A 27,909-nucleotide genomic window follows, 5' to 3' on the forward strand; every position below is an offset into this window, starting at 1 on the left:
AGGGCGCATGGAAGAGCTATGGTTTTATTTTTACACCTCGAATCAGTTATTTGAATGCATTATGAATGCTGTAAATATACCCGATGGATATAATGAAAATACATTATTAATTTTCACTCATTATTAATGAACTTATAAATTCACAAGTGATGGAGCCATGACGGTGTGAGGGAAAGGTCATGAATAATAACTGGAGATGAATAATATATGCACAGTTAGCTCACAGGATACTATGCTCATATGACTGTAGTGCCTCATGTTTATTTAACTCAGCAGTGCATTGACTTTTTATTCTTTGCTAGATAATAGCAGAAAGAATTACAGGCACCGTAATCCCTATTAATTCAACATAACAGATCACAATGGACGTCCTTCTGCAGGGATGCTCCTACCTCCTAACCAATGCTAAAAAGCCGGGATCCCCCTCTTTTCTCCATCGTGCTCTGCCTCCCTGGCATCTTCGTGCTTTGCCTCATGCTTTTTCATTGCCGGCACGTGGAGAGCATCGAATCTAGAAACAGCCGCAGCAGACCCAGAGATAAACTCACGACCAGCCCGTGTGAGGGTGACAAACCTGAGACCAGCGGAGAAAGGCCGAAATCTCTGGCGATACCTCAGTGTGACAAGCAGGGGAAGGCAAGCTGCGTGCTGTGTGCACATACAGACAATTTTGTTTTGGTTCCATCTGTTAGGACTAATTTGTTAATTATTAAATAGATAATTTATCATCGCTGCCTGCTTGATCGGTGTTTATTACCCACGGTCTGAGGCAAAGAGAGTGCTGTGTGAATAAAGATGGGATTAATTAACAACAAAAAGTTCAGGCAACTGCAAACCTGCGGCGGCTGCTTCTAGTCCCTGTCTATTCCTGAACAAAAAGGAGACTGGGGGAGGGAAAAAGCATCAGGAATTCAAGTCTTCGAACATCAGATTTCTTCCTTTCCTCACAAACTAACCACTGCTGGATGATGGAAAGCAAACTCTACCTCTTAAGACACTCAGCGCTTTCCAACCAATTTCTTCTTAGACTGGATCCAGCTACTCTGTGAATCACTGATTGTGAAGAAGTGGTTCTCCAGGTCAGCATCACTGTGTCATCCCTGGCCCTGCGGTGGCAAACAGCATCACTGTCCCATCGCTACTGCCATTCTGGAGATCTACAAACCACAGCCAAAGCAAAGCAGAAGGTCATCCACCTTGGGCTTGGGACTCCTTTTCTCTATCAGCCATTGATCCGTTAGTACCCACGCTCCTCTCCAGGTCCTCCTGTACCATAAGATTCATATTTTTGTGAGGCTTCTCCAGCTGCTGCTCCCTTAATTAAAGCTACTCGTTGCTTTCATTTTAGAAGTTTGCACTTGTCATTCCTTGAATGGAGTCTCAAGACCAGGAGAATGACAAATATCCAACTAATAGGTGGCAACGGTAGGAAGCAAGAAGTTTGCAGGAACATCCCGATGCAATAAACCTCGCGACCCTCATCTCATATGGTAAAAGGTGAAAGACGCACCCGCGATCCACCTTCTTTCACTATGGAAACGTGTTCACAAAGGTTCAAACAACGACGTTCCAAGAGGAATCTCAAGAGAGTAAAAAATAACTATCTTCCTAAATATGCCGGCCTATGCAATAGGCCACAGGTGAAGTAAACATCAACCTGCCTAAACATATAGGAAAGATGCTGAAATGCAGGGACACTGAGCTGCAGGAAACCAAAGATAATCACTCACGTGCCATCAACTGATGCTGAGAGCACGCAGGTAAGTGATAACTTCCCAAAGAGCCAAGTATCCAACTCACCAGCTATTCAATCTTCTAAAGGGAGGCATCAAGGGAAATCACAGCAAAGAGATAGTAAGTTATTTGATCAAAGACACTTTTAAGGTTAATGGACAGGCCACAAACAGCAATCATGCCTCCAGCCATGCCATCTGAGAAAAAGATGCATCATGTTTGGTTTGTGGTAGGAAAAGACCTTCCCTGTAAAACTTATTCAGCCAGATCTTCAGGGAACTTCAGGTGACATTTTGGTTAACCGTTGCTCTGCTACACCTCCGCGTAGCTGCATCTCCGCTCCCTCAACCGCTCATGATCAACTTAACAAGTATTTTGTACAAACAAAAGTTTTCTTGCTAAATAAATTAATTATGACAGAGTAAACAAAAACTTTTTAAAAATGCATGTTTTGATGTGATTGCTTTTTTAATTGGCTGGTTTAACATTTGGAATTTGATTTAATTTTCAACTTGATTATCCTCACCGCAGGGTCAGGCTGCCAGAGACACAAATGAGTGTGGAAGCCTCTGGCGCTCCCCATCAGGCCTCCCAACGGAGCCCGCTCCGTACTTCTGCATTCCTCCAGCCCCCTTCCCTCTTTTATTATTCCTATTTAAGAAAGGAAGATCAAATTCAGGCCAACAGCAGCCATACGTTTCCTAGCTCTCCATTAGTAATTTTAAAATGAGACGGTGCTCTGGAGCCCCGAGTGTTAATCCCAGCTCTGACAACTTCTTCCCTTAATTGCCTGAATGAAATCTCCGCGCCACCCCAACTGTCCTTACCCATAAAACGAGCCATGATAACAAGAAGCCAGTAAGGTATGCCAGTGAGCGGATTAATTATGTTTGGGAATTGCTTGGGGGATGAATTCTACGAGCTGGGACAAAGCAAGCCACTTTCAGTCCTGTGACAGTTCACACACGGTATGACGAGTCTGATGAGATGGCACCATCTCCAGCCACCTCTGAGGTAAGGTGGGTTTGCAGCCCGATCCCTACTGAAGCGCAGGAAAGCCATTTTCTTTCCAGCAGAATTACCAAGTTGTTAGTAAAGGCTGCCACAGATTTCTCTTTGCTACTTCAAAAGAGCCCTTTACGCTCTTCTACTACTGCCCGGTGCCAGTAGTTGCACTATCAGGTGCTCTGCTCATCAGCAGTATCCGTGATTCCTCATCCGTTCACAAACTGCGGAGCTCAGAAGAACCAGAAGAATCAGCCAATCTCAGCTGATGAAAAGCACAAGCTGGTGAATTAAGCAAAGCAGTTCCTGCATCAGGCTCATAATTGCTAGCTGACTTAGAACATTTCTTGTACAAGAATATCCCGTCTTCATTTAGACACTTCAAAGTGATGGTGAATCCCCCACGTACCGAGATAAATAGTTCCAATGGCTAATTACCCCTGTTATAACAAAAGCATTTCCTTATTTCTAATCTTTCCTGGTTTCTACTTCCAGTATTTGATCTTGTTACGCTTTTGTCCGACAGATCAAAGAGCTCTTCACTAGCCAAAATCTCCTTCCCATATAGGAACTCAGACTATGATCAAGCTACTTATTAACCTATTCTTTGCTAAGTTAATTAGAAGGAAATTCTCCGGCCTCTCACTGGTTTTAGATCTTGAGGTGAGGCAGGAGAAATAGAGACTTCCCAGCAAGAATTTCCCCTCTTTTCAGAGCAAAACAGGTTAAGATAATGATGTGATAAAATAGAGGCACGTGTGCCACGTACGTCATGCTGTCCATCACATCTTTACCTTACCCTTCCTGCCTGGAAGTTGGTTTCAAGCTGAATCTGCACATCTTCTCAAAGATCACTAACCCTGCCTCGATGGAGACAGAAAAGGCAGGAGGCAGACTGACAAGCCAGGAGATTCTGCTGGAAGACCCAGAAAGAAGAGTACTACCTTTTGTCAAGAGGCTCCTTTCTAAGTTGGCGCCTGTCTTCTTCTCTGAAGGCCCTTTGCCAGCTGTTCTTCCTCCCAAGGCTGCTTCGCTCTCTCCCGCCTGCGTGGCAAATTACCTACAGACTCACCTCCTCCCCTAATGCTGATGGGAGCTCTTGGATCACTTCTCCCCTCTCCTCCCACTTCTCTCACACACGTGCCTTCTCTTCGCTCCCTTCTTTGCCAAATCGCCCTGAAGAGTGCTTTCTCCCCTCCCTTCCTCTTTTCACTCCACATCTTCTCTGTGGGAGGACTCAGAGGGCTGGTGCTCTCCTCTGCATGCCAGAAGATACCTCTTCTCAAATCCTGCTCTGAACAAGAGCTGGCTGGCTGCTCTGCCAGTGAAGCTTTTTCGGTTCTCAGTGCTGTGAAGTTACATGAACACACCTATGGGAAAGACTCCAACCCCGGACCCACCATGTCCTCTTCTCCTTTCCAACACTCCTGTCCAACTGCTCAGCCCTGCCATGCTCCTCGCTGGTTTAGATGTGAACGGATCTATCCTCCAAGCATCGCTGTAAGCACAAACACCAAGCAGCACAACTCCAGGGCAAAAACTGCTTTGCTACCAGTGGGATCTCCAAGCAGTATCATCCTTCTCTGAGTCACTTGCGAGGAAAGGAAGGTGGGAACAGCTGTGCTGTCACCTCGAGACGGATTCCTCCCATACCCGCACTGCTTCACACTCACAGAAATGTTTCTTCTCAAGAAGTATCTCGTTCTGAGCTGTGCTAACCACAGGTTGACTTCATTCACCATTAATCGTCTCCTCTCTGTGAACTGGTGTGCTGCTGCGGATGCATTTTGATTTGCTTTAAATTGAGTGGTAATGGGGCCTTCGTTATGCTTGTGCTGGTGCGGAACAGTGGCACGTCAGTTGTGAGCAAGCATGATGCCATGGTAATGAGCTGGTATGGAGAGCAGGAAGCATCATGGTAGGCATCTGGTGGGGGAAAGCAGTGAGAGAAATCCACTAACTGGGAAATGCAAAACTCTATCTAAAACTCTAGAGGTGCTTGGTCATTTAACAGCATCACGTTCCTCAGCACCACTGAGGAACGAGTTCTATGTGTGTAGGAGGATCCACCTTCAGAGAAAAAAAATAAGCATGGTGGATCCTTGGCCACGGACAGCAGGACGCAAGGTTTCGGTTTTGTTCATGTATTTGATGTTTAATAGAAACTAGATAAAGGGCAAAAACCCTTCCTAGAGAGAAAAACTACTGCTCAGTGTCAATGATTTTCTGTCACTTCTGGCCAGGACCCAGACCTGGCCTGGGGACCTCGTCGTGAAAAAGTCTGGTCTCTATTGACTTCTCCTCTGTCAGTGCCGACGCTGGCGAAAGACAATTTTTCCCATCCGTTTGGGTTATGATTTATTGGTCCAGGGGTTGAAATTCAATAAAACGAGCTTCTCCGTCATCACCTCCTAGCAATTGTGTCTTGATGCTCTGATCATTTCACAAAGACAACCTGGGAAAAAGCCCAAAGCCCAGCCCCAGCGAGACTAGAGCCTGTCAGATACACGTGTCTCTGCAACCACCTTTTGTAGCTGGCTGTCGTGCCACGAAGCTGCCGCTCGCAAAGGAGGCTGCAGAAACAGAGACCATCCCAGGTGCAGAACGAAGGTGAAGTCCATGCCGGTGGCACAGCCAAGCCTCCGTGAACCAAGCCCGGAGAGTCAGAGTAACTGCAGGAGGCTGTTCAAAGAGGCCGCGCATCTCCCACAGAGGCCTTCGGGCAATAGCAGCACCGGGAGGAGAAAGAAATCAGCTCCTAAGAGTTGGTTCGGACCAGTTGTGAGAGTACTCTGGACATAAATTTTGTTATATTAATGAGTCACAGCGGTCACATAACCCGCCGTTCCATCATTTCTTCCGTTCTAACGGCCCCTCTCGGAGATCTAATCTCAGTAAAACGCTGGAGGAGCCTCTCAAATGGCCGTGTTTTACTGCTGTCAGTCTATCACCGGTTCCTCATGCCAAAGGGCCACAGGGGAATAATCTCTTACTTCAAAGTCCTGTATTAATGACTGGGAGCTGCCACTCACCCTGAGCGGAAACCGCCCGAGGAACCTGCTGCCGTTCCCCAGCCAAAAGCCTTGTTTGTTTATAGCTGCAGCATTAATCCAGCCAACGGCTTGCCAGTACAGTCATTATTTATTATTTATTTAGTGCCCAAAAAGCAACAGGTATTTGTTGGGACACGACAGAGGCAAAGTCCCTTCCTTGAAAAGCCTTCAGACTGATAATAACTAAAATTTGGCAGTCCTCATCCAACTGCTGCAGAGCCATGTTGTATCCTGTCTTTCCCATGTCCCAGAGACAAAAGAAGAGGGAAATCCAGCTAGAGAACTATTGAACTGGCACAGCCTTTCCCAGAGAGCAATCCACACTTTTGGCCTCCACACAAACAAGGACTTAGTTTGAAGCTCTCAAACACTTTTTTAGATTTATGTGCTGAAAAGTACTTCAGAAGAAACTCAAGAGCATAGGAGCATCCTTCTCTAATTTACACGGAGCAATGGTCTTCGATCTATAGCTCAACAGACAACGTACAAAGATTTAAGATGAGGTCAGTAAGAAAAGCCAACCCGTTGCCAATGTAGGTTTACATCCACCAGACAGCGTTTGTGTCTCCACTAGGAAGCATTTAGGTATCTATGAACTGGGAACAGCTTCCACGGGTCACATCACGAGATTTCCAGGCTCAGAGAAAGGGTACGAGATGGCAGTACGGCTCCTGGGCTGCCCGCACGGGGCCTGCACCCAGCAGCACCCGGGAAGGGTACGCTGTCACTGAAAAAACCCAACATTTATGATTGTCTCTTAGGCACCTCTATCATCTACACCAGTCATCTGAACACTTCCAACGTTTAGATGGATAGTTGAGGTAAATATAACCTCTGGGTGTGCTAAGAAGAAATGCATCTGAATTCAGAAAGCCAGATTGGGCTCTACCGGCAGCCAGAAGCACGCATCTGGAAGCCGCAAGATTAAATAACTCCAAAAACTGGGCTTCTATAGCAAAAATGGACAATATTTCTATTTTGGGTTTACTGTCAGCACTACAGGCCGCATGCAATCTGCCCTGGTTTTGCCTGTGGTCTAGGGCTGTCTGTTAAAAACTATTTCAGAAAACACTTTGCGCGCTGAAGGCTTTGGCGACTGCTGGCTGAGAGCAGACCCAGCAGAAAGGGCTGAGAGAGGCCACCCAGCCCTGAAGGTTTAGGAGCAAGAGGAGACATCATCAGGCTGCGGACTGGCACGTTAGCAAAGGCCAGGAAAAAGACGTAGGTAAACCTGAAGGTTTTTTGACTTTTCTAACAATGACCAGAATTATTATTGCTTTTTTTGCCAAGGAAATTCTCCTCTTTGCAATGTTAACATGGTCCCCCCCGTATATCACTTCCCAGCAAGATTCCCATGAGAGCTGCATCTTCCAGATGAGAAGCTGGGGAACAGGATGCAGTTGACACCAGCAGAACCCGCAGAGGCTGCTCTGCCTCTGCGCTGGGTGCGTGCCCGCGGACTGACTCCTCCCCAAAGCACAAAGCCGGCGCAAAGAGAGGCTGCTGTACATCAACAGGAGCGTGAGCTCATCCGGAGAAGGTGTTATTTCTGCTGGGATTAGGCAATGCGCAGGGAAAGCCATCTGCTGGGAAGGAGCAATGTGCCCAACCTCGCGAGGATGCTCCCTCCTGTTTGCCACTGTTCTCATCTCTTTGCTGGACTGGTTTCAGACAACTGCCTCGCGTTGGCCACCGCTCCGCAGCGGCATCAAACCCCCATCCTTTTCAGTTCCCTCTAACGTCCTTCATGCATTCCCCGCCCAGTGATTCTCATTCATTCGTTCAGGCGGCCAAATGCCGACCGACCGTGCTCTCCTCCGCCCTGCGTGCAGCTGCCTCCCAGCCTGCCCTCCCCACCGCCCCCACGGGCAGCACGTCCTGCCCCAGGGGACAAGCCCAAGGTCAGTGATGTGAAGGGACCTGTGACCACGTTGCCACTCCTACCTCTCTGCCTCTCTCAGCTCGTAGATGGAGAGAGGCAGAGGAGGAAGAATAATGAAACAGAAAAGAAAGGCGTCGCTTGCAGAAATTGTATTGCTTCTGCTCCAAACATTAAAGATGACAGCCCACAGCAGTCCCCTGGGGCCCTATTCCAAATCCATACACACAGACCCCGACGTTTCCTGGATGAAAGCTTCCCTGCCTGGGTTCATTTCGACTCTACCAAGACCCCTGCTCATGAGAGAGACTGAGCTAACAGAGGCGAGGTGGGCGGCTGCATGGCCGACAGACTGGGGAAGGGCTGGGGGACTGCTGGTCCCTGCTGGCGCCTGCTCTGCAGCCCTCCCTCCCAGCACACCCTCCTCTGCTCCCACACCAGCCCCCTCTGCACGGGGACGTCCTCTCCGGTGCGAGTGAAGGGAGGCTACACACATCTCGACCCTATGGAAGAGAGCGCCTAACAAGCAACAGTGGTAGCACTTAATGCAGGATACCATAATGCCAGATAAAACCGTGTATTTAGCTCTCTCGCTCCAAGAAAGCAGTGCAACCTTTCCCGTGTGCCTGGAGATATTTAGCACCGCAGTTTGGATCAAGAGGGTTTGTAGGATGGGAAAACAACAGCAGCAACAAAAATCTCAGTGGTCTACACCAACAAAAGCACACACATAAGGCAGAGGAGCGGCAGATGAATTTCATGCCTTGATGCAAAGACGGCATTTAAATAACACACAGCACCACATTTCCCTCCTGGTTCCACTACGTTGCTGGTTGAAAGAAATCCATATGGTTAACCTGGCAGGGAGAACGTGCCTCTGTGATTTTCACTGAGCTAATGGGAGCCAATAACGTTACCTGTATCTTGGAGGACAGCGTTCCCACCCATCCCAATATTTGTCTAATAAAAGGTCAGCCCATTATATGGCATCTATTTGCAAAATTAAGAGCCTCTCTCCAGCAGCTAAATGCTTGCTTTAGGTTTGGAATTACTGTAATTAAAGTTACATTGTGCTCGGATTGGTGCCAATCACTGCGGAGCTCCAGGCACGACCTGCCGTTCCCAGCGCCATGCGCCTGGGCGTCCCACTCCATTAGCTCCAGGGAATTAGCTGTCATTAACGAAGAGATGCACACTCCTTCGTGTTGTCAAACCGCAATCAAGCGGGTCACAGGTGAAGAATAAATACTTTCAGAACAAGCCCAATTACACCATTTACATTTCATTACAGAACCTGTTTAATCCACTGATGGGCTCCCAAGTTCTTCTGCCTAATAAACAGCATTTCAGAGGAATTAATAGGCCCTGCAAAACATGCTAATTACACTCTTTTGCATTGCATTTGCAATATTGATTTTAAAGTTGCCACTTCCCCCTCCACCCTCCTTTCCCAGCCCCAAAGCCTTAACTTTCAGCAAAGTACGCTCAAACCAGCCTAATTACTGGTGGGTTTTGAAGCTGAGACATCTCCCTTGGCAAAGCTCGGTTCCAGCGAAGGCCAACATACAGGGAGGGACTTTCACGTCCATAACTTGTGCAAGTTCCTCCAGACGACCACTGGAAACAGCTGCTGAATAGCAATTACAGGCAGAGAGCAGGCATCAGCAGAGACTTTGCCATAGCAACGAGCCTGGCTGGACCCGCTCCCCAAAGACGCCGCCTCCTCCCGAAGACCACAGCAGCGGAACGGGTACGATGACAACACAACCACCGCAATCTCATTTTGATTTGAAACCGAAGCTATTTGATGCTCTCCTGGGCACTGAACTGTTTAAAAACAAAAGGAAAGTTTATTTTCAAATTGCAGGCCTCAGCTAAACCGCTCGGAAGAGAGGAACAGATCAGAGGCGCTCGTGAAAGACGCCGTCTGGCTGTTTATTCACCCTGGCTATTTTGCCCAGCTCCTACCACCGGTTTTCTGTTCTTTTCCTCCTCTACGCACTCGCTCTGCCCTCCCCTCCGCTCCTCTGAAACCCATTTTCTTTTTGCAGCGGGTTTCCTTTCCAATCTCTGACTTTCTGCATTGGCTTGGTGGCTGTCGCTTACCCTCGTGGTTTTATCCAAAGCTTATTGACACCTAAAACCATCCAGAGGAGGAGACGGACAAAGGGACAAGCAGCGCTTGCGGGGTTCTTCCTGCAGATTGTTTAAACAGAGCCATCAATAAAGGACAACAACCTGCCGCGCTTAATTCCCTTGCTAACAACAAAGCAGGAAAGAAAAGCCAAAGGAATCCACTCTGGGGCTGTCAGAAGACAGTGAGATACTGAGCAGCCACGAGCTGAAGTGCCAAGTGGGGAAAAGGAGACACGGTCACGTCTGGGGGGACCCTGAAACGGCAGAGAGCAGAAGGGAGCCTGCAGAAAACAGAGGCTGTCCCAGACAGCTGCTCTGTGAAATGAGACGTGGCCTCAAGAAACGCAACAGAAAGGGCCAAGATCTACTCCTGGTCCCTCAGAAACTTTCCCTACTAGATACTTCAGCTTTCTGAGGGAATGGATATGGAAGCAGTTACTGCAAAAATGGACATAAGGAGCAGTCAAAGTTTAATGAAGACGACACATACGGCTCAGATGTATTGTCTCTTTGCTAGGAATTTGGGCCAGTGAAAGAGAGCACGTCCCCAACTGCACTGAAGAACAGGACAAGCACAACCAATGGCCAAGGATTTCATCTCCCACTTACCTAGTTTACAAGAATGCTCATCCAGGAGCAAGTTATCGCACCAGTCAGAACCGTTTGTGTTAGCTCAGTCATCCACGTAACGCTCTTTCTGCAGCCAGGACCAGGTGCTCCTCGGTGCCCCAGGTAACCCATGGCACTCAGTGGCCTCCAACTGTCTGGTCAAGGAACCCCGTGCTAGAAATGGTTCACGAGGCACCCCGTATCCTCTGCACAACACGAGAAGCCTCCACCCCGCACGTCCACGCGCCCCTCGTTGAGTTAACGAGAACATCTGGCACGCAGGAGCCAGCTGTGGTAGCAACACACGCAATAGGCATCCAAGACATTTAGGAAGGTTGGCTGGCATCTCGTACCATTTTATAATGTAATTATCATGCGTATGGGATTTCTTTTGCCTCTCAGAGATTCTGGAGGGATTTACAAACTTAAAATGCTACAAATAATACCACGGGATCTCTTTCCCCTCGTAAGCACCAAACTGGATTAGTTAGTTATTGTCTGGAAAACGCTTTGAAGTATCACTTTCGCTATTAATCACGCAGCCCCTGTTTAACACCACCTACCAATGCTAGCACAGGCTGGAAAGGAGATATAAATACCAACCACATTCTGATAAACTTGTAGGGGTGGGGAGCTTTCAATAGGTACAATGTAATTGCATTCATATTTGTCAAGAATTACCCTTACTCTCATAAAAATGCCATAAGAAATCAAAGCCTACAAGCAGTTCTATGTCTCTTGCGCAGGGCAGACCCTTAGGCAATGCAACACCTCTCGACAGCATGCCGGGCCCTCGGCTGCCTCAGACAAGGGTGCTTTTTAACGCAAAACCTTCTGATAAACCTTTACTTAAGGTACTCGAGGTTTCCCAAGCAGGGCTAACCCAGCCTAGCCCTGCACAGTTTGCAACAGCTGAAAAAAAAAAATCACAGTACAAGAAGAGTTTGCAACAGAACGGCTAAGACCATCTCTAATTTAGTGTGATAGAAAAGCAAATTGAGAAAAAAAAACAGTCAACTATTTGAAGCTTAGCTCTTCTTAATCATCCATAGAAAGCAACAGCTCACTCCTGCCATCTCATTGCACAGGTAAGATTAAAGACAGGCAGGAGATTTTTACCCCGTAGTTACAATGATTAATGTTTCTAAACAGCCATACAGTTTGAAAGCACTATTACAGGAAAAAGAAAAGTTGTTGCTTCATATTCTCAACCCACTATTTTCCCTGGGCGTTGAGCCAGCGACTGAAGAATGAGGAAAGTTGCTATTTAAAGAGTTATCTTGAATTGCAAGGTTCGGTAATGAGCCTGACTTGTTACAGTCCCCTTCGCTAAAACCAGGGGCAAATGAAAAAGGCACAGATGAGTGCTCTGCCGAGCACTCCGTCCTCCGTCAAACTTGGAGGAGGAAGACTGGTGATATGCTTCTGACAACTGTCTCTCCATCCCAGTTTCCCTGGTGGAACGAGAGCAAACTTTGCTCCTTCATTGCCAGCCGCGAACAACCGGGAGCTGCTCCGCACATGTTACCTTTCCTGTCTGCTGCTGTCAAGGAAGATGCAAGAAGATCATTCCACTGAATTCAAAGAGCAAGACGCATCAGCTTTCACTTTTTATACAAGCTACGAGGCTATATAAAGCCACCAGTCTCATAATTGTGACATAACACATACTCTACAGGGGGGATCATGCTGGGAAAAGAAAAGGCGTGAGTTTCCATGAAGCCAGTGTTCCTTCCTCATTAGTCGCTGCAATACTTCTGAGAACGACTCCTGCCAGAGCTGGGATGCTACGCGTGTGCTGGCTCCTTGCTAGGGGACACGGGAAGGAAGCTGGAAGAAGTTCCTGCAAAACCAGCTTGAGGTCTGCCTGGGCATGGCTGGTTGCTCTCAGTTCCTATCGTACCTCATCATGCCCCAAGATAATTTAAATAGTTCACTGTAGGAAACAGGAGGGGAATCAAGTCCATAGGTTTTGTTTCCCGCTTAGTCTCAGGAACACTGATGTTGTGCGTTGTTGCTGTAAAACCTCTCTGAAACAAGTCCAGCACGACCTCCTGCATCCAGGGCTTCCTGCTATTATAAACTCTGCAAAACAGCATGCCGTGTCCTGCCCATAAGGCAGACAGACAACGGACTGTGGTCTAATTAGAAAAGACATGCTTCCCACATTCTCCATAAAGCTGCCTCAGCCTACATCTAAGGAGAAATAAATAACTGTCAGGGCTAATAAGCCTAAAATCACAGAGGAGGGGAAAAACCAGAAATTGGATCTACTCAGATCTCATGTATGTGATCACAAAGAACGTGTGGTAACAACTGTGAAGACAAACAAAACCAGCCAGTTCCTCTTCAGCACTCTCGGATGTGCTCCACCTCAACAGACTGTGCCAACCCCTTGGCATTTTTTCCGCATTTCCAAACTAATAAGAGGCACAAACTGCCTCAGGTGATTAATTGGAGCATTTGAGCATCACAAGACGACCTTCTCCATTTCAACGTGCCAGAGCACAATAAGAGGACATGAGGAGATATCCAGTGGGAGAGAACAACCCAGCAACGATGAAGATTGTGAGGCTGGCACGCACCACCAGGGCTGGCCATATCACAGAGGTGTTTATGACGTCCTTAGGATAAAAGATGTTACAGGGATGACATCCAGAAGCTTTCTGCGCATTACCTGCATGGATCACAGCCAGACATCACAAAAGTCCTGAATCTAGAGCCCTCCAATTCTGCATCCCCTCTCCCCACATCCCCACAGGGAGGGACACACCAACTCCAGCCACTCTTTTGGCCTTCCCCAAGAGCCAGGTGTGCTGCTGGCAGCCTACACCGTACGATTTCACCAAACAAGTTCCTCTGCCTGTTGCTGTGGTTGAGAAAAGTGCAAGAATCTACATTACATAGAGAGAATTAATCCCAAGTGACAGTTTCCAACAGAAAACATGAAGAACAAGTTGGAGTTACCCAGATTACCTCAGTTTAGCCTCCCCACTCCTTTCTCAACCACTGAACAACCGTTTAGGCATCTGTTCAGAATTAATTTTCATTAATTTATTTCGCCTTTCTGCCCACAGACCCGAGGCAGGGCCTGGACCCCAGACATCTGCAGGGCGTTGGAGCAGTTTACCCCCACCAGGCGCCTGCCCCTGCCAAGTGACAGGGGAGCAGCCATGGAGGATGAAGCAGAGCCAGCTCCCACCTATCAGTAGTACCAGGTGTCAAACGTCTCTCCTTGGGTGCGACCACGCACTTGACAGACACACTGGTGTTTCCAGCGCTCTCTTTTTATTTGGTAAGGAGAAAACGGGAGTTGGACGCGAGACCAGGAGGCTGCTCAGAGTTTTTCCCACAAGAACCGTGACAGCAGGAGCCACCATATGGGATGAGACATGAAGCAACTTTGCCTTAGCCTTGCTGATTGAACAGGACTAATCAGGCTGAACTTGGGGCCCATCTGCTGACCACTCTCATCACAGGCTACGTAACCAAGAATCTTTACCCATGACCTGGCAGGACCACGGGCACGTACGGTGGGGAGGGAGCACCATCTACATGCTCACCCGCTCCTTGGTTCCTCCAATGCTGCTCCGAAGGAAACTGCTTCAGCTCTGTCCTGGAGAGATCAGATCAGTCTCTGGAAGCAGCAAGGCAATACCATGTGTTGCTACTACCTCAGATTACTAATCAGCCTGGAATATGCGTCATTTGAGTCAGAAATGTGCTTATTTATTCTAAAAGAAACATCTCCACGTTAGAGAGACTTTGAAAGACTCAAGTCTTCCAAAGGTGCTGCTCAGATCTTGGGGGCCACTGGACATCTCCCGCTCATGGCTGCAGTGTTTGAGCAAAGCAGCAACCTCCCGTAGAGCCCTGGCTGAGCAGAGGTCAACGAGAGACCTCATCCAGGCAATGGAGGTGGCTCCAATCTGCCTCAGCTTCTTTTGCTTTTGAGAAAGGTGGCCAAGAGGAGCAGGTCCCAGAGCCATTCTGGTGAAGGAGGCAGCCCCTTAGAAGGTATGTGGACATGACCGCAAGAAACACAATCCCTGCAAAAGCCCTGACCCAGACTTTGGGTAACTGCAGCTTGGTCTCCATGATGTCTTTGCAGCCTTCCCCTGTGCTGAGATGGCTGGTTAGGGTGTCTGTCCATGCCAGATATGTCGATTGCTTTCTGCAAACAGCTTATCCGCAGAGAACTGGACTAAACCCAAACTCATTTCACGTGGGTCACTGACCAAGAGGGCAGGATGTAATGGCTTCTTGTCTCTATCTGCACAGGCTGGATCCAAACCACTGATCTATAGCACCATTGAAACTCCCCAGTTTCACCCCCTCTCCTCAGTTAAAGGACATCTCCTTCCCACCGACCCCCCCCCCCCAGCGACTGTGTCACCAGCAGAGCTATTTCTCTGCAATGCCTAAAGGAAAATTCCCCTTTCACAGGCTCAATTATACAGGGGAATCTTAGCACCTGCCCACGTGAGTCAGCTATTCCCCTGGATCCTGACCACCTTGTCTGCAGGAGCTGGTTGGGAAAGGCAAAACCAGAAAGACAGAAAGGGTCGTATCCTAAATAAAAACATTTCTAAATGCTCGCCAAAAAAAAAAAAAAAAAAAAGAGGAAAAACACATTTAGCTTTCTAAAGCAATAACAAGCAGAGCAATATGCAGCTTCAAGGCTACGTAGCCAGGTCAGAAAACCCTCCAGAGAGAAAGAAGTAGGCCACAAAACTCTGGTATTAGCTGCTAGAATCTGCCTGCATTATCCAACACTTGTGGGTGAGGCCCCTCCGACGGCCGAGCTGGCCGGGTGCTCGCTTTCGCACAGGTATTTACAGCTCATGGGCTGTGGGATGCAGCTCTGAACTCTCCGAGAGAAAGACGAGATGTGACCGGGACATCGAGCACCGCAGGCGACGCCTCTACCTTCCCAGAGTCGACAGACCGTGCCGGGTCTGCGTAAGAGGCATCCATTGATCTGACAGCCAACATCAGGCGGCTGGCACAGAGAGGATCCCTGTGCTAATTTGTGCAGAATCTGGAAATCTGGAGAACAGCAATCCGTATTCTGCTCTCCCTTGGATCCACTGATGCCCGTGGTATGTGCGCTTGCTGCTGGCCTATTTATCTCTGCCTCTAAAACACACGTGCTACAACTGCAACGTAGTGAGAGATGGCTTTGGCACACAATTTTATGGAGGAAAACTCTTGGAGGTTATTTGTCCCTACCCTCCTCAAGGGAAATCGTTTCAATATTATGAGCAACGGCATTACTGAAGAGAACATGCAAAAACCCAGAAAATGCATCACTTTATCAACAGAAGCAAGGTCATCCAAACCCAGAGACGACTACATTCAATATTAATATCTCCCTTTCTCCAAGCAGAGTTTGAACCTCTTGGTAACCATCCATTCCCCAGAGAAATGTCTTCCAGTAACTTTGATGTGAACTAATTAAGTTTGCACAGCTAATAACTGCCATCTGCCTGCCACAATGCTGTCGGTGACTCCACGGAATGGGAGAGGATGGGCTGTCTCATCTCCCACCACCTGCTGTACTGGCACCCGCTCCTGCACCCTCCTGTGCCTCACAAGCCCAGGCCTGGCCAGGCATCTGGCAAAGGGGACAATTCACTGGGGCACAACTGTGAAGACAAAGGTGCCTCCCTTCTGAGACACGCACCTATCTCATCCGAGCCCTGGTTTATTCTCATTTCCAGGAACTCCATTTGTTTCTGCTGCTCCAGCCCTAAGCTTTTGCGTACAATGTTTTAATGAGCTCCATTCCACTGGTACAAAGGGCACATCGACCACGCTGCTCAATTTATTTCTACTTGGAGCATCCAAGATCTGCTTCTCAAAGAGTTTGAGAAGATCTATTAAGAGTCCAGCCCCGACTGGTAAACAATGTCCATTTCTGGCCTGGCCCTGGCAATCCAATCAGCGAAGGCATTTAAGGACAGGATGTACAATATTGGAAAATGAAATTGCTTTGAAAAAGTTCCTCCTTCCTTATTTGCCAGATAATGACAGAAGGGCCGATGCCAAGCACAGCCAATCTGTCCTAGGGTGCTCAGAGAGACAGCCCTTATGCCGAGGCATCCCTTTTTGCCTTCTCATCTGCTCAAACACATCCCACCCATCAGTCCTCACCCGGGCCCCGGGAACACCTCCGCAGGCTCCTTCTCCAGCACCGCAGAGGCAGCCAAATCCCCAGTGCTGCATGACCAGGTAAGCTGGTGCCTTGTTTTTGTCTCTCTCTACAAAAATGTCCTGAACTTTGCGCGTCTCTTTCACTGGAGGCAAGAATATGTTGTTGAGTTGTCTTCCCCTTGTAAATATTTGCTGTTGAGAACCATTTGCAGTGTAAAACTTCTCTAAGGGCGGGGAGAGAGGCTGATGCTCTGCTGTATTTGATATTATTTTTTGTATCAGCCATGGTCCTTCCCTACTGTATTTATAGGAATAGAAACTTCTAAGAAAGATGGGATGCTATTCTGCACGCAGAAATATAAAGATAAAAAAAGAAGAAAGGCAAGACAACTCAGCAAGCTAAACTCAGAGAGTTAAGCCTAAGTTTGGGAGATGCAGGCTCAGTTCCTTGCTGTGCCAGGCTCCCCCCCCCCCGACTCTCCTGCCCATCTTACAAAGGGATTTACAACCTTCCCCGACAACGGCACCGCCACGCACACCCACCAACAGACCCACCGAAAACCTCGAGGAGGTTTTTCACCAGCAAAGTGAAGGAGCGCTGTTAGCAGCGGCCTTTGGCTGCCCCAGCTGTCTTCAGAGCATCATCTCATCACACCTCGCACCCTGCCCCATCCCTTCCCCCTGTGAACTTCCATATAATAACTAAAAAATGTGACGAACCTAACTTTAATCATGTTCTAACCCGGGTTGGTATCATTAATCTCGCAGCCACTGATGGGTAATTTAATTAGGGTGCATTTGTAATGAATTACAATCATCATTTAGCGCTATTGTTCCTAACACGAGCAGAGGGGAGTCAGAAAACTGGCATAGTTGATCTTCTTAATTACACTGGCACACTATGCAAGCCACCCCCAGCCCCAGCCTCTCGCTGCTGGTTTTATAGATAAAGGAACACGAGCACCAGGGACCCCCCACGTCGAGCCCGGCAAACATCTCCGAGCTCGCTCCCCGCCGGCAATCAGCGACTCCCAGGTCTGTGAAACAGGACTTTTGACGGAGGAGGTGTCAAACTGTAAGCAAACACCTCAGAGCTGAAGCAGAGAGAGAAATACCAAGTCAGGAGAGAAACTGTGCTGCTTAGTTCTTTTTCTCAACACCTGTGAATATTTGATACAGATGTTAAATCATAGAATCACTTTGGTTGGAAGAGACCTTTAAAATCACCAAGTCCAACTGTTAACCCAACACTGACAAGTTACTGCTACCCCACGTCCCTCAGCACCACGTCTGCCCGCCTTTTAAATCCCTCCAGCGATGGCGACTCCACCACTGCCCTGGGCAGCCCGTTCCAATGCTTGACAACCCTTTCGGTGAAGAAATTTTTCCTAATCTCCATCCTCAACCTCCTCTGGCACAATTTGAGGCCGTTTCCTCTCGTCCTAACGGTACAGTACCTTGGACCTAAAAGTTAAGGTATGGCCAGACACATGGGCATACTGTAAGTCCCGAAGTACCCCAACTATCGGATCGGATTTATTAAAACACTTGATGACGGCTGTATAGTCACACTGAAGCTGTAGACACATGAAAGGCTGCAGTCACTAATGACATTCTAATAGAAGGAGAATAATTTGCCCCGGAGCATTAAACCCATCTCCACAAGACGGTATCAGAAATTTCCAGGCAAAAATGTTTGTCTCCGGTCAGCTCCTTCGCTGCTCTGTGCAGGATGCGCGGCAGCGAGTGCGCATATTTATTTCAGACATGACTTCAGTCTGCAAAATAGGGGCAATCTGTTGACGTGGCCGAGAGCCAACCCATCTCCTTGGTATCTCCGTGCAGAATATACAGACTCCGCCACAGACGTTGAGCTGTGGCATCCCACTTCTGGTGGCCAACCGGCTTTTGAATTAAGCTGCTTCGAGGAGCTGCTCAACTTTTGTTGGTCTGAGAGAGGTATTTTATACAAAATGCAACAGCTCTTACGTATAGGGCCTAGGGGAAGCAAGCCCGACACCTCGCCTCCGAGCAGGTGGTCAGGACACCCCTCTGGGCGTTTTGGACATCAGTCTCCACTCCAAAGAACATTTGGGTTTCCAGACCTCAGCGTGAGCAAGAGGAACGGCCGTTCCCCACCAGGACACCGCCTGGCCGCCAGGTCTGGCCCATTCCTATGGGGAGGCAGAGTGAGGTCAGATCTTTAAAAGGAGAAGGGAAAAATCAAACCTGGGGTTCCCACAGCCTGGGTCAGTGTCCTAAAGGCAACATCACTTTGTCTCTCCCCTCCTCAAAAATATTCACTGACACTCCACAGCAACTCCATCTGAATTGAGTAAAAAGTGCCCCGAAGTCCTTGTTCCAATTAATTTTGCCAGATATCGTGAAGGACTCCTTCCTATACATACGCTATTTGCCTTCGAATCAAAGGATTCCTGGGCAAGGCAAAACGCTGTTTTCTGGCAAACCTCTTTTTTAAACAAAAGGCTTGAAAAGGAGCTTGGCAATTTCGACTGGCAAGTCGTGCCTCTGGGCCAGCAAAATGAGCAAGGAAAATCATTAAATACGTGTGCAAATCCTCCGCGGCAGCACAATATGGTAAGGGAAATATTTCGAGGTGGCTCAGGGCAGAGGATAACCGCGCCTCTGTGATTTGGTAGCGCTCTTTCCAAGAGTTAACAAAACTTGGATAAAATACTGGACAGTAGTGAAGAGGAAATTGGGAACAGTCTGAAAAAGACAATAACGCAACTTTTTTAATTGGGGGTTTACACTTATCTGAAATACTGTGCACTTTATTTAAGATACGCCCAGGAGAGTACTGCAAAGCACTAGAGAGAGGAAAGAAAGAGGCTTTAATAAAAACCCCAGAAATTCTGAGAAAACTATACAAAGGGACAAAACCAAGAGGCACATAATAAAAGAGGTCTATAAAATACTGAGATTATAATAAAGTAAGAAAGAGAATTGCTATTTGTTCTGGAAGAGGAGAACAGGAGAGACCTCAACTGAAAAAATAAAATTTAAGGACTTCAATTTTCATGCGACATACGTGTTAATTAACCTGTGCAACTACTGCTGTAGGGGAGCAGAAGCACAGAATTTAGCGAAAATTAGAACAGACAACAACATCTCACTTTCTAAATGGCATTTCTGCCATATCCATTTTGCTTTTAAGAACGGGATGTCGGCAAAATAAACCTCCTTTTAATCACATTATTAACAATGCAGCAACTGATCAGCATTTCACGGTGTTTTTCTAAGTCGAGGATACCTGTTCCGCGGCTGCGCACACGGCTGGCAGCTCAGAGGGTGCTGAGCTGCTCTTTCTGGGCAAGCCCTTGCCCGCCCTGTCCCTGAAGGTTGCCCTGTCCCCGCTTCCCCCGCTGCCACGCACAAAGTGCTGGATGGAGCGCGGTGGGGAAACGCGTAAACGCGTTTCTAGGTTAACTTCCTAAAACCCTTCCCGTCACATTGCACCTAAGGACGGGGACACTGCCAAGCCAGAGACCGGCTGCAACTTAACACAAAGTTTCAGGCAGACTTTTTACCTCCTCCCATCCCCTGCCAGTATAAAAGCTGAAAAATACAAGGGGAAAAAATTCTATTTATTGTTGGGTTGTTCGCCAAGTGCAGAGTCAGCATTTTTGGTACATACCATCAGCATTTCTCTGTCAGTCACTTTTCTCCACCTGCTTTCACGTAGCGAGTGAAAAGGATGAAATATTCTTTTTTTTTTTTTTTCCCCCCAGGCAAAATGATTGTAAAGCCACTTCAAATTCGCGGAGGGATGCAGGCGCAGGTGCAGCTCTCAGCTGCCGCACTTGACACTGACGGGGGTACAAGCTGGCAGAGCCGCTCTTCGGCTGCAGAACCTCTGCTGCAGCAGCTCTCAGCCCTACGGCTTCCCTCCTCTCTCAACTTTGTGAAATCCTGACTTTTCAGAGCCGACATCACTCAATCCTCCTTCTCTCCTGGAACTGACGTATTTCAGGGATGCGCTGGTAAAAGCGGAGAGTGCTCATGAGATGTGCCATCCCAAGTGTAATTTTGCCTTTGTAAATACGTTTTGGCCACCACCCAGTCCGGGTGGGATGACTGGGAAGCAGCTGATATTTGAAATCTCAGCCATAGCATGAAAATAGCCTTTAATGAACTGTGCGTCTGAGGAGGGGAAAAAAAAAAAAAAAAAAAAGAATTGGCTGCAAAATAACAAGTGATAACCATTGGCAAAACAAGCGAAGCATATGCAGGAGGAAACTCCATTAAAGCACTAGCCATGCAATTAAAGATGGATGTGGCAAACTCGTGTGCAAGCAGCTCACGGTGCTGCTGTGACCCACAGCCCCATTAGCTCTGGCGCAAGGGTAAGCTGATTAGCTCTGGAGAAGGATGATGGCAGAACTCATCAGCTAAGCTTGTTAGCTGCCACACAGAGTTGGTGTACCTTGGAAGCTCTGCAGAGTGATTAGCTTGGGGTGGGAGGAGGCAGCAGAGCCTGTTACAGTAGATGAATAACCCAAAGCAGCCTCTGCGTGGGCACGAGCTCCGGGTACAGAGCGGCTGCCTGGCGAAGCGGGGGAGAGGGGGTCTGCCTGGCTGGGGAGTGGGGGAAAAGACACCCGTTCCAGATCGCGGCATGTCTGCAGCCTGCCAAGCCTGTGTCATGGTCACAGCCAAGGTCTGCAGCCTTCTTGCACAATAGAACTAAGCCCCCAGGGTCTGCAAGTCCCTCCCAAATCCCTGCCTGCCACCGCCGAGTGAGCTGGGATCCACACCAGGAAAGGCTGGGGAGGCGGATGCTGTCTCTGCCAGCCCAGGACACGTGCCACCAACTCTCCCCAAAATACTTCTTGACCAAGTTTATTTTAAATGCAAACCAGAGGAGCAGGATCATTCAAGTCCAATGAAAAAAATCACAATTTTTTTCCATCTCCCTTCAGTCTGCACAGTGATGCCCTGCGGTCATTCACCACCACCAACCGCTTTCTCATTTGGGAAATAATTTCCCAGGAGGAACGGCTCTAAATGTCTCCATTCCTTTTGTGGTGGGACCCCACTTTGTCCATCAAGTTGGGAATATGACCAGCACTTCAAGCATTTTTATACAGTAAGGAAACCATTTCGTCTCATCTTTAAATGGTTCATACAGATCGTCACGAGCTGCTTCAGCCCTCCCAAAACTGCACAAACCTACTTCCACTCCAACTGCCTGCCCACAAGCTGACGCGAAAAAGAGAGCTTTGGTCTTTCTGCCAATTCACAATGGCTTAAGTCTTGCACATGTCAGCTTCTCTTTCCTGTTTTATTTTTCTTTTTTCCAAAAAACAAGACTGGGACAAGAATATTAAATATTAAAACCCCAGGGAAAATAAGTATTAAGAAAAAGCTTTAATCACAAACCCAGAGATTATTTAGGCTACATGTAGCAAATGTCTATTAGGGTGTAGAAAGTTAATTCTCTAGGGTACAACCAACAAGGGAAAATATGTGCTCTAATTTAACACTGTCTAATTTTGAAGTGCCTACCTGCAAAAGTTCATTGTGAATGCGTGGAGATGTCTTATGCATTCATTAAGTCTGTTTGGTTAATCTGCTTTTACGTAAAACTAAAACGCATTCATAAACTTCTCCAAACTGCCCCAGCATTGCCAGCATTCTTCCCTTTCTGACAAGCTTTGCGAGACTTGAGTTGATTAAAAACTTCTCTTAAATTTCCATATCCTGCAGTCAAGGTACTAGATGGCAATCTTTGTTCTTGTTTCAAAATAAAGAAACTTCACAGTTGCAGGGAAAACATGATGCAAGTATAACCGACAGCTCAAAACCAGATGGCAAATAAAATTATCTCAAAGCATATTGTTATTTTTACATTGCATTTGCAATTTCCAACACTCACATTTGGCAATACTACTGTCCCTCATTTTATGTAGGTTAAAAGTGAGCAGCAGCTGTCTGCTCACTCCAAAGTCAAGTATTTACCCCCAGGTAGGATCTATTTATGTGCATTTAACCAACTATTTATAGTCATTCGAAAACAGAAGGATTTTCTGAAAAGTGCTGGCACAACCTTCACTATAACAGCATTGATAACATCGTCTCTCTGTTCCCACCAGACCTTCTAATTTGATAACTCCTTTGGGAAAGACGAACTGGAATGCTGGGACCTGTGATACTAATATTTCTTTGAGCAACCCCTCTGCTTCCCCAGTTGCTTTTCTGCTGCTTGTAGCAATAAATCTTCCAGTCATGCCATGAGGCACCAAGACACTTATTCCTTTTATTCGATAGGCTACTATGGCTTTGGGAAGTATTAATAGTCCATCAGAAGAGACAGTGACACCAGTATCTCCAGGTACTCGAGGCAGAACATCTCTGTGCGACACGGGTGGCGAGGAGGAACGCACGGACAGATGAGACAGAGTCACTCACAGACACCAATCTCCCTTCATCCCACGGATTTATTTTCTCTACTGTCCCTTTGAAGAAACATGACAGTCACACAGTGAGATTTCTCTAACGAGATCTATGCCCCGATCCCTTAGCAAAGCAGCAGTTGGAGCAAGAAAAACAATTCGTTTCTAGAAGCTGATATTCATCAGCAAACCCCACCTCTTTGCTCCTGCCACAGCAAACGGGACTATTCTCATTCCCAAGCTTGACTGCGCAAAGATCCATTAGATAAAAAAATGTATCTAAATGAGAAACACAGCAAAAAGAAATGAGTTTAGACAGCTCCTCCTCTCTGATCTTGACTATAATAATTATGTCCATGTCCGCGTGAATTCACGGTTGCGCATCCTCAGCATAGCTCATTTTACCCACTAACTTCAAAATCCTCTTCCAGCTGTTTCTCTCTCTCCTCACCCACCTTTCCAGGTGTCCAAAGCCTCACTCATTCCTCTTTAGCACCCAGGTTTTCCATGACATGGCCCTTCCTTAGCCCCGCTCCCCCTCAGCAGCCCCAGCCACCTCCTCTATCCCTCCCACGCTTTTCCTCGTGCTCCCCCCACTTCCAGCCTGGAGGAGACTTTTGGGAGCGATCCACGCAGACATTAACACATCCTTCTTTCAAACCTTTCCAGACACCCTCCTGCAGAGACAGCTACAAACCTCTGGCAGTCGACCAAGGCGAGCAGGTGAGGAGCCGGCTCTGTCCCCCTTCCTCTTGCTGGCTGCCAGGTTCCCGCTGTGCCCTTCCACCTACCTCTACTGCCAATTAATGAACCAAATGAACCAACAACCACAAGTGTAAGCTCATGACGCTGTGCCAACCGCCACCTCGTCCATTTGCTCATCTGCTGTTGCTTCCTTCGATACTCCTTTAGGTTTTGCTTTCTGCGAGCTTCCCGGATAAAGCATCTATCTCCACTTATTTTTCCTACAAGAGCCCATCCTAACGTGGTTAATAACAGCAGCTCGCCTTTGACTGCTGAAGTATTAGCAATGCCACCCGTAAAGCTGTGTCATATTTAGTGAGTTGTCAGAGCAGTAGCATCATTAAAAAGCACAAGCTCATAACTAATGTATGTAAAACACGGCGAGAGATACAATCAATAGGTTGCTCGGTGATTTATTCCAAAATGGATGGCAGCAAAGGGCTCGGCGGCGAGAACTGCTGAAGGCAGGGAAGCAAGACTGGGTAACACTCATAGCGTAATGGTCCTACCACCTGGCTCGCAACAGCAAGTTCTGGTGAAAGCAATACATGTGTTTATTGAGACCCAAATGCGCCCCACGGTCTGTGGGCTTTCACTGCCACGCTACTGTCCACTTTGTCACCCCATCACCTGCACCAGGGCTTCTCCTCTCTTATCCCAGATTCTTCCTTCAGCTTTTTACCGAGACCAGTGCTTTTATGAACACCCTCAGTCACTCCCCTAATGATTTCTGCCTGGATTTGCAAGCTCTTTTATTCCTTCTCTTCTCGTTTCACATCAGAGGAACGTCAAGACTTTCGCTGCCTAGTGTTAGCTTTGTGTCTGTACACGATGTTCTCGCTGTGCTCACTGGGACCCGCCGGCTTTATAATTAGGGCCAGGATTCAAGCAGCACCAAGCACACTTGCAAAGATTTTCTTCAAAACCAAAAGGAAACTTCCCCGCTCCTTCCCAGCGCGGGCCCTCCCTCCTGCCGCAGCTCTGCGGGGCGAAAGATGAGGGCGAAAGAAAAAAGCCATCGCCTTCTCCTCCCCAGCGCAGGGAACCCACGCTCTCCGCGGGCAGCAACCCACCAGCCAGGGCTGCGGTTCCAGGCTTCAGAGCTCCCTCCTGGTCTTGCATCAACCAGTCTCTTTGTAGACCACCAGGGACTCAGAGCCCGATTACCCTCCCGCGCCACCTCGGCGTCTGCTTTCCACACACCAGCTCAACCCAGCGGTCCCCAATGTCGTGCCCCACCAGTGTCCCCTCCAGCCCGTTCCGCAGCTCCCGCGGTGGGAAGAGGGGACCTGTTGATTTCGGCAGTTTTGGATAAGTGTGAATTGATGAGCTACTTCAGGAAGCTAATATTAATTCCTGGAATAGCGCGTCAGGGCTGCCTGGCTGATTACCCCTCATTCCTGTCTGCTTACAAACAATGATTACAGTCTAATCTCAGCACTCTTGGAGGAGCTGCGGAGAGTACCCTTCATCTACTGTAATTACGTTCCAGCTCCCTCGGAGCTGAGGCTCTTATTCACTCCTAGCATTATCTGCAGACTAATCTAGTCGGCTGGAATGGAGGTAAAAATGGCTCCAAAGAGCTGTAGTAAGCTCTTGCTCTGGCTCCAAAGCCAAGTTAAAAGAACCAAATTGTTTTGTGATGGTCAGACAAAGGCAGAGGATGAAGGAGAGATGGATCCAGCATAATGCAAAGGCGAGTGTTTGCTGGCACTACAGAGGGGGGTTACTTTTAGACAACTCAATGAATCCCGTTTTCTGCAGAGACGCTCAGCCTGCTGGGTTTCCTTCAGCCTCCAGTGTGCTGCCACCCATTCCCAGAGGATGGATATACGACAGACATCTCTAGAAGCTTTTTTAAAAGAAAGCCTTCTCCCAGTGGGATCTGGTCATACGGTCTCCCCAGGTTGCCCCTCCGCGCTTCAGTCAGACCTCACACGGTACTACAAGGCAGTAAGTGCCAAAACGCCACCGGCCTTTTGGGAAGACTTAGCTGTTTCCAGAACTTTAGTGCTAAATATCAAAGCCAAATACGCCTGATTTAATCCTGCAGAGGCTTCCAGGCAACTTTAATTTTGCCTAAAACCCACTTCTGGGTAACCGAGTACGTCAACACCCTCTAAACCCATTTTCTGATTACGTTATTTTCTCCAAGACCTTCAAATTATAATGTTGTTGTAACTCTGTTTCCCTTCAACATAACTACATTGAAGGCCATCAGCGTTTCCCGCCTCTCCTGTTAAAAACACGCAGTTTTATACCCGCTCCTTGCGCAGACAAGACCGCGATCCCCCTCTCAGCCACAGGAAAGACGTTTCCACCCTGTGCTGCCCTCCCTTACTGGTGACACTGGTGGTGGCGATGGGGCAGGACGATGGCACCATATTCTGCCAAGCACAGCACGGGCTCCCCAGCGCCCGCAGCACGCACTGCGGTTCTCAGCAAGGCTGAAACTCTGACCACTGCGTCTTATTCAATACTGCTACAGGCACCTGCTAGATTAAACATGCAAAAATCCGTTTGCACAGGTTGCAATCACGTTTTGCCCTTGCTGGGGAGGAGGGGGGGGCACCTGTGAGCAGCAGCCCACCCCCACGAACGAAGCAGGGGCAGACGCCCCAACCATGCCCGACGCACACGGGTTTAACTGCAGCGAGCTGGGAAGTGAGACGTCGCTCCCCAAAGCCTCGGCTCCCAGAAGGCAACCTGATACCTGGGCTGCCAAAGGTCCTGTGTTTTAATTAAGTGTTAAATCTAGTTGGTTTGTTGTTGTTTTTTTTTTTTAAATCTAGTAAGATGTTTCTCCTTCCCACAGCGCCGTCCCTCTTCACTGTGCTGTAATTCAGTAAGGAGAACAGTTAATTAAGTTTGAACAACAGTGTCTAATGACTTCTATTTAAAGCTGTTCATACAAAAATATTACAAGCCCTTAGAAATTACCTAACTTTGGAAGCTAACTTGGTACCTTAAGAGAATAAAACAGGATAGTCCTGCACACTCCCACTTCGTAGGCATATCTTCTACCCTGAGCAGAACAGTGGAGCAAGGCATCCGCTACTGCCCTACAAATGCGAATTTTAAATTTAAGTCATGATGAGAACACCATAAAAATAACAAAACGTCCCTGGATGCAGGGATCAAAATGAGTACCGGCAGCATCACTGTTAAGTGCAGCTTCATTTAAAATACTCTTCAGATGTAGAAATAACACGGCTGCTTCTAACCTGCGCGGGGCTGCGGCCTCGAGGAAGGAGAGGCAGAAAAGCAAAAAGGTCCTGAAGAGACGGGAAACACAGAGGAGACAACAAAATGAGACAGCCTAAAAAAAACCAGTCCAACCAAAGCAGAATCGTCCAAACTCTCAACAGGAGAAGGTAATCTCACCGCAAGTAGCTTGAAAAAGGGACCGAGGATAAGAGACGGGGGACCGGAGGGTTAGGTGTTGCGTTCAACATCTCCACAGCTTAATGCTTACCTTCATCTCGAACACGGAACACCGTGCAGAGAGGTTATGCTGAGACACGTGGTGGTACAGGGCCACTTCCAGCCCCTGCACTACAGAAACTCCAAGAGTAAAACACACACAGGGATTTAGACACGTCACCAGTAGATGATAAACACTGGAAATAACAAAGAAATTAATAAGAAGGCTGTTCAAATATTAGCCTAATTTAGCGCAAAAGAGGAGATCTAGTGCGGCATTAACCTCAGACAGAGCCTTTAAAAACACATCCTGGAAGACGCGTGTTCACTACGCCCACTCGCCACGTTTCCTCCTACCTGGTATCTCGGGTCTGGAGGGAACCCCTCGAGGTAACTTGCTTCCTAGTCGCGCCTCCCGCTTAACGCACAGACTTGGAGTTGTGAGAATTGCAACAGGGAAAAGAAACGTTATTTTTCTTATTCTTGTTGGCAAAGAGGACAACTATCCGTCACTGCTCTTCACGAATGTCCCAGAGCCAACACAAGGATCACACCTGAGGTACTCTCTACGCAGCCCTAATAAAAAGACGTCTGCTCTGACTATACTCAAGCTAAATCTTGCCAACATAATAAACAGAAACATGAAAATAAAGCCTAGTTTCATCCTCCTTTTTGAAGTCAGCAGAGGGATGTGCTGAAGGGAGTTCAGCCTCTCCCCAGAGAGGAGGTGGGTTCCACTGGTCTCTGTGATGGG

The 27,909-nt window shown here is 47.9% G+C and overlaps 1 protein-coding gene across 10 annotated transcripts in view; it reads right to left on the reverse strand.

Moving 5' to 3' along the window:
• The window catches only part of MAD1L1 (mitotic arrest deficient 1 like 1), a 372,969-nt gene that overhangs the window by 41,720 nt on the left and 303,340 nt on the right, over positions 1-27,909 (reverse strand). The window contains exons 18-19 of one of the 10 annotated variants that reach the window (XR_012588678.1): positions 23,185-23,267; positions 22,916-23,051 (exon numbers count right to left, since the gene is read on the reverse strand). The exons of 6 other annotated variants lie outside the window; for them this stretch is intronic. Coding sequence is in view for 2 of the 4 variants with exons in the window: in XM_074597443.1 (XP_074453544.1) it covers positions 9,472-9,498 (27 nt within the window). In the remaining 2 variants the exon portion in view is untranslated. Of the gene's footprint in view, positions 1-9,439; positions 9,499-17,547; positions 17,667-20,230; positions 20,574-22,915; positions 23,052-23,184; positions 23,268-27,909 lie in introns of those variants that run through there. 3 more of the 10 variants (XR_012588677.1, XM_074597443.1, XM_074597444.1) reach the window with 3 other exon arrangements.

Source organism: Larus michahellis, chromosome 8 (assembly GCF_964199755.1).
Source record: "Larus michahellis chromosome 8, bLarMic1.1, whole genome shotgun sequence".
Lineage (NCBI taxonomy): Eukaryota > Metazoa > Chordata > Aves > Charadriiformes > Laridae > Larus > Larus michahellis.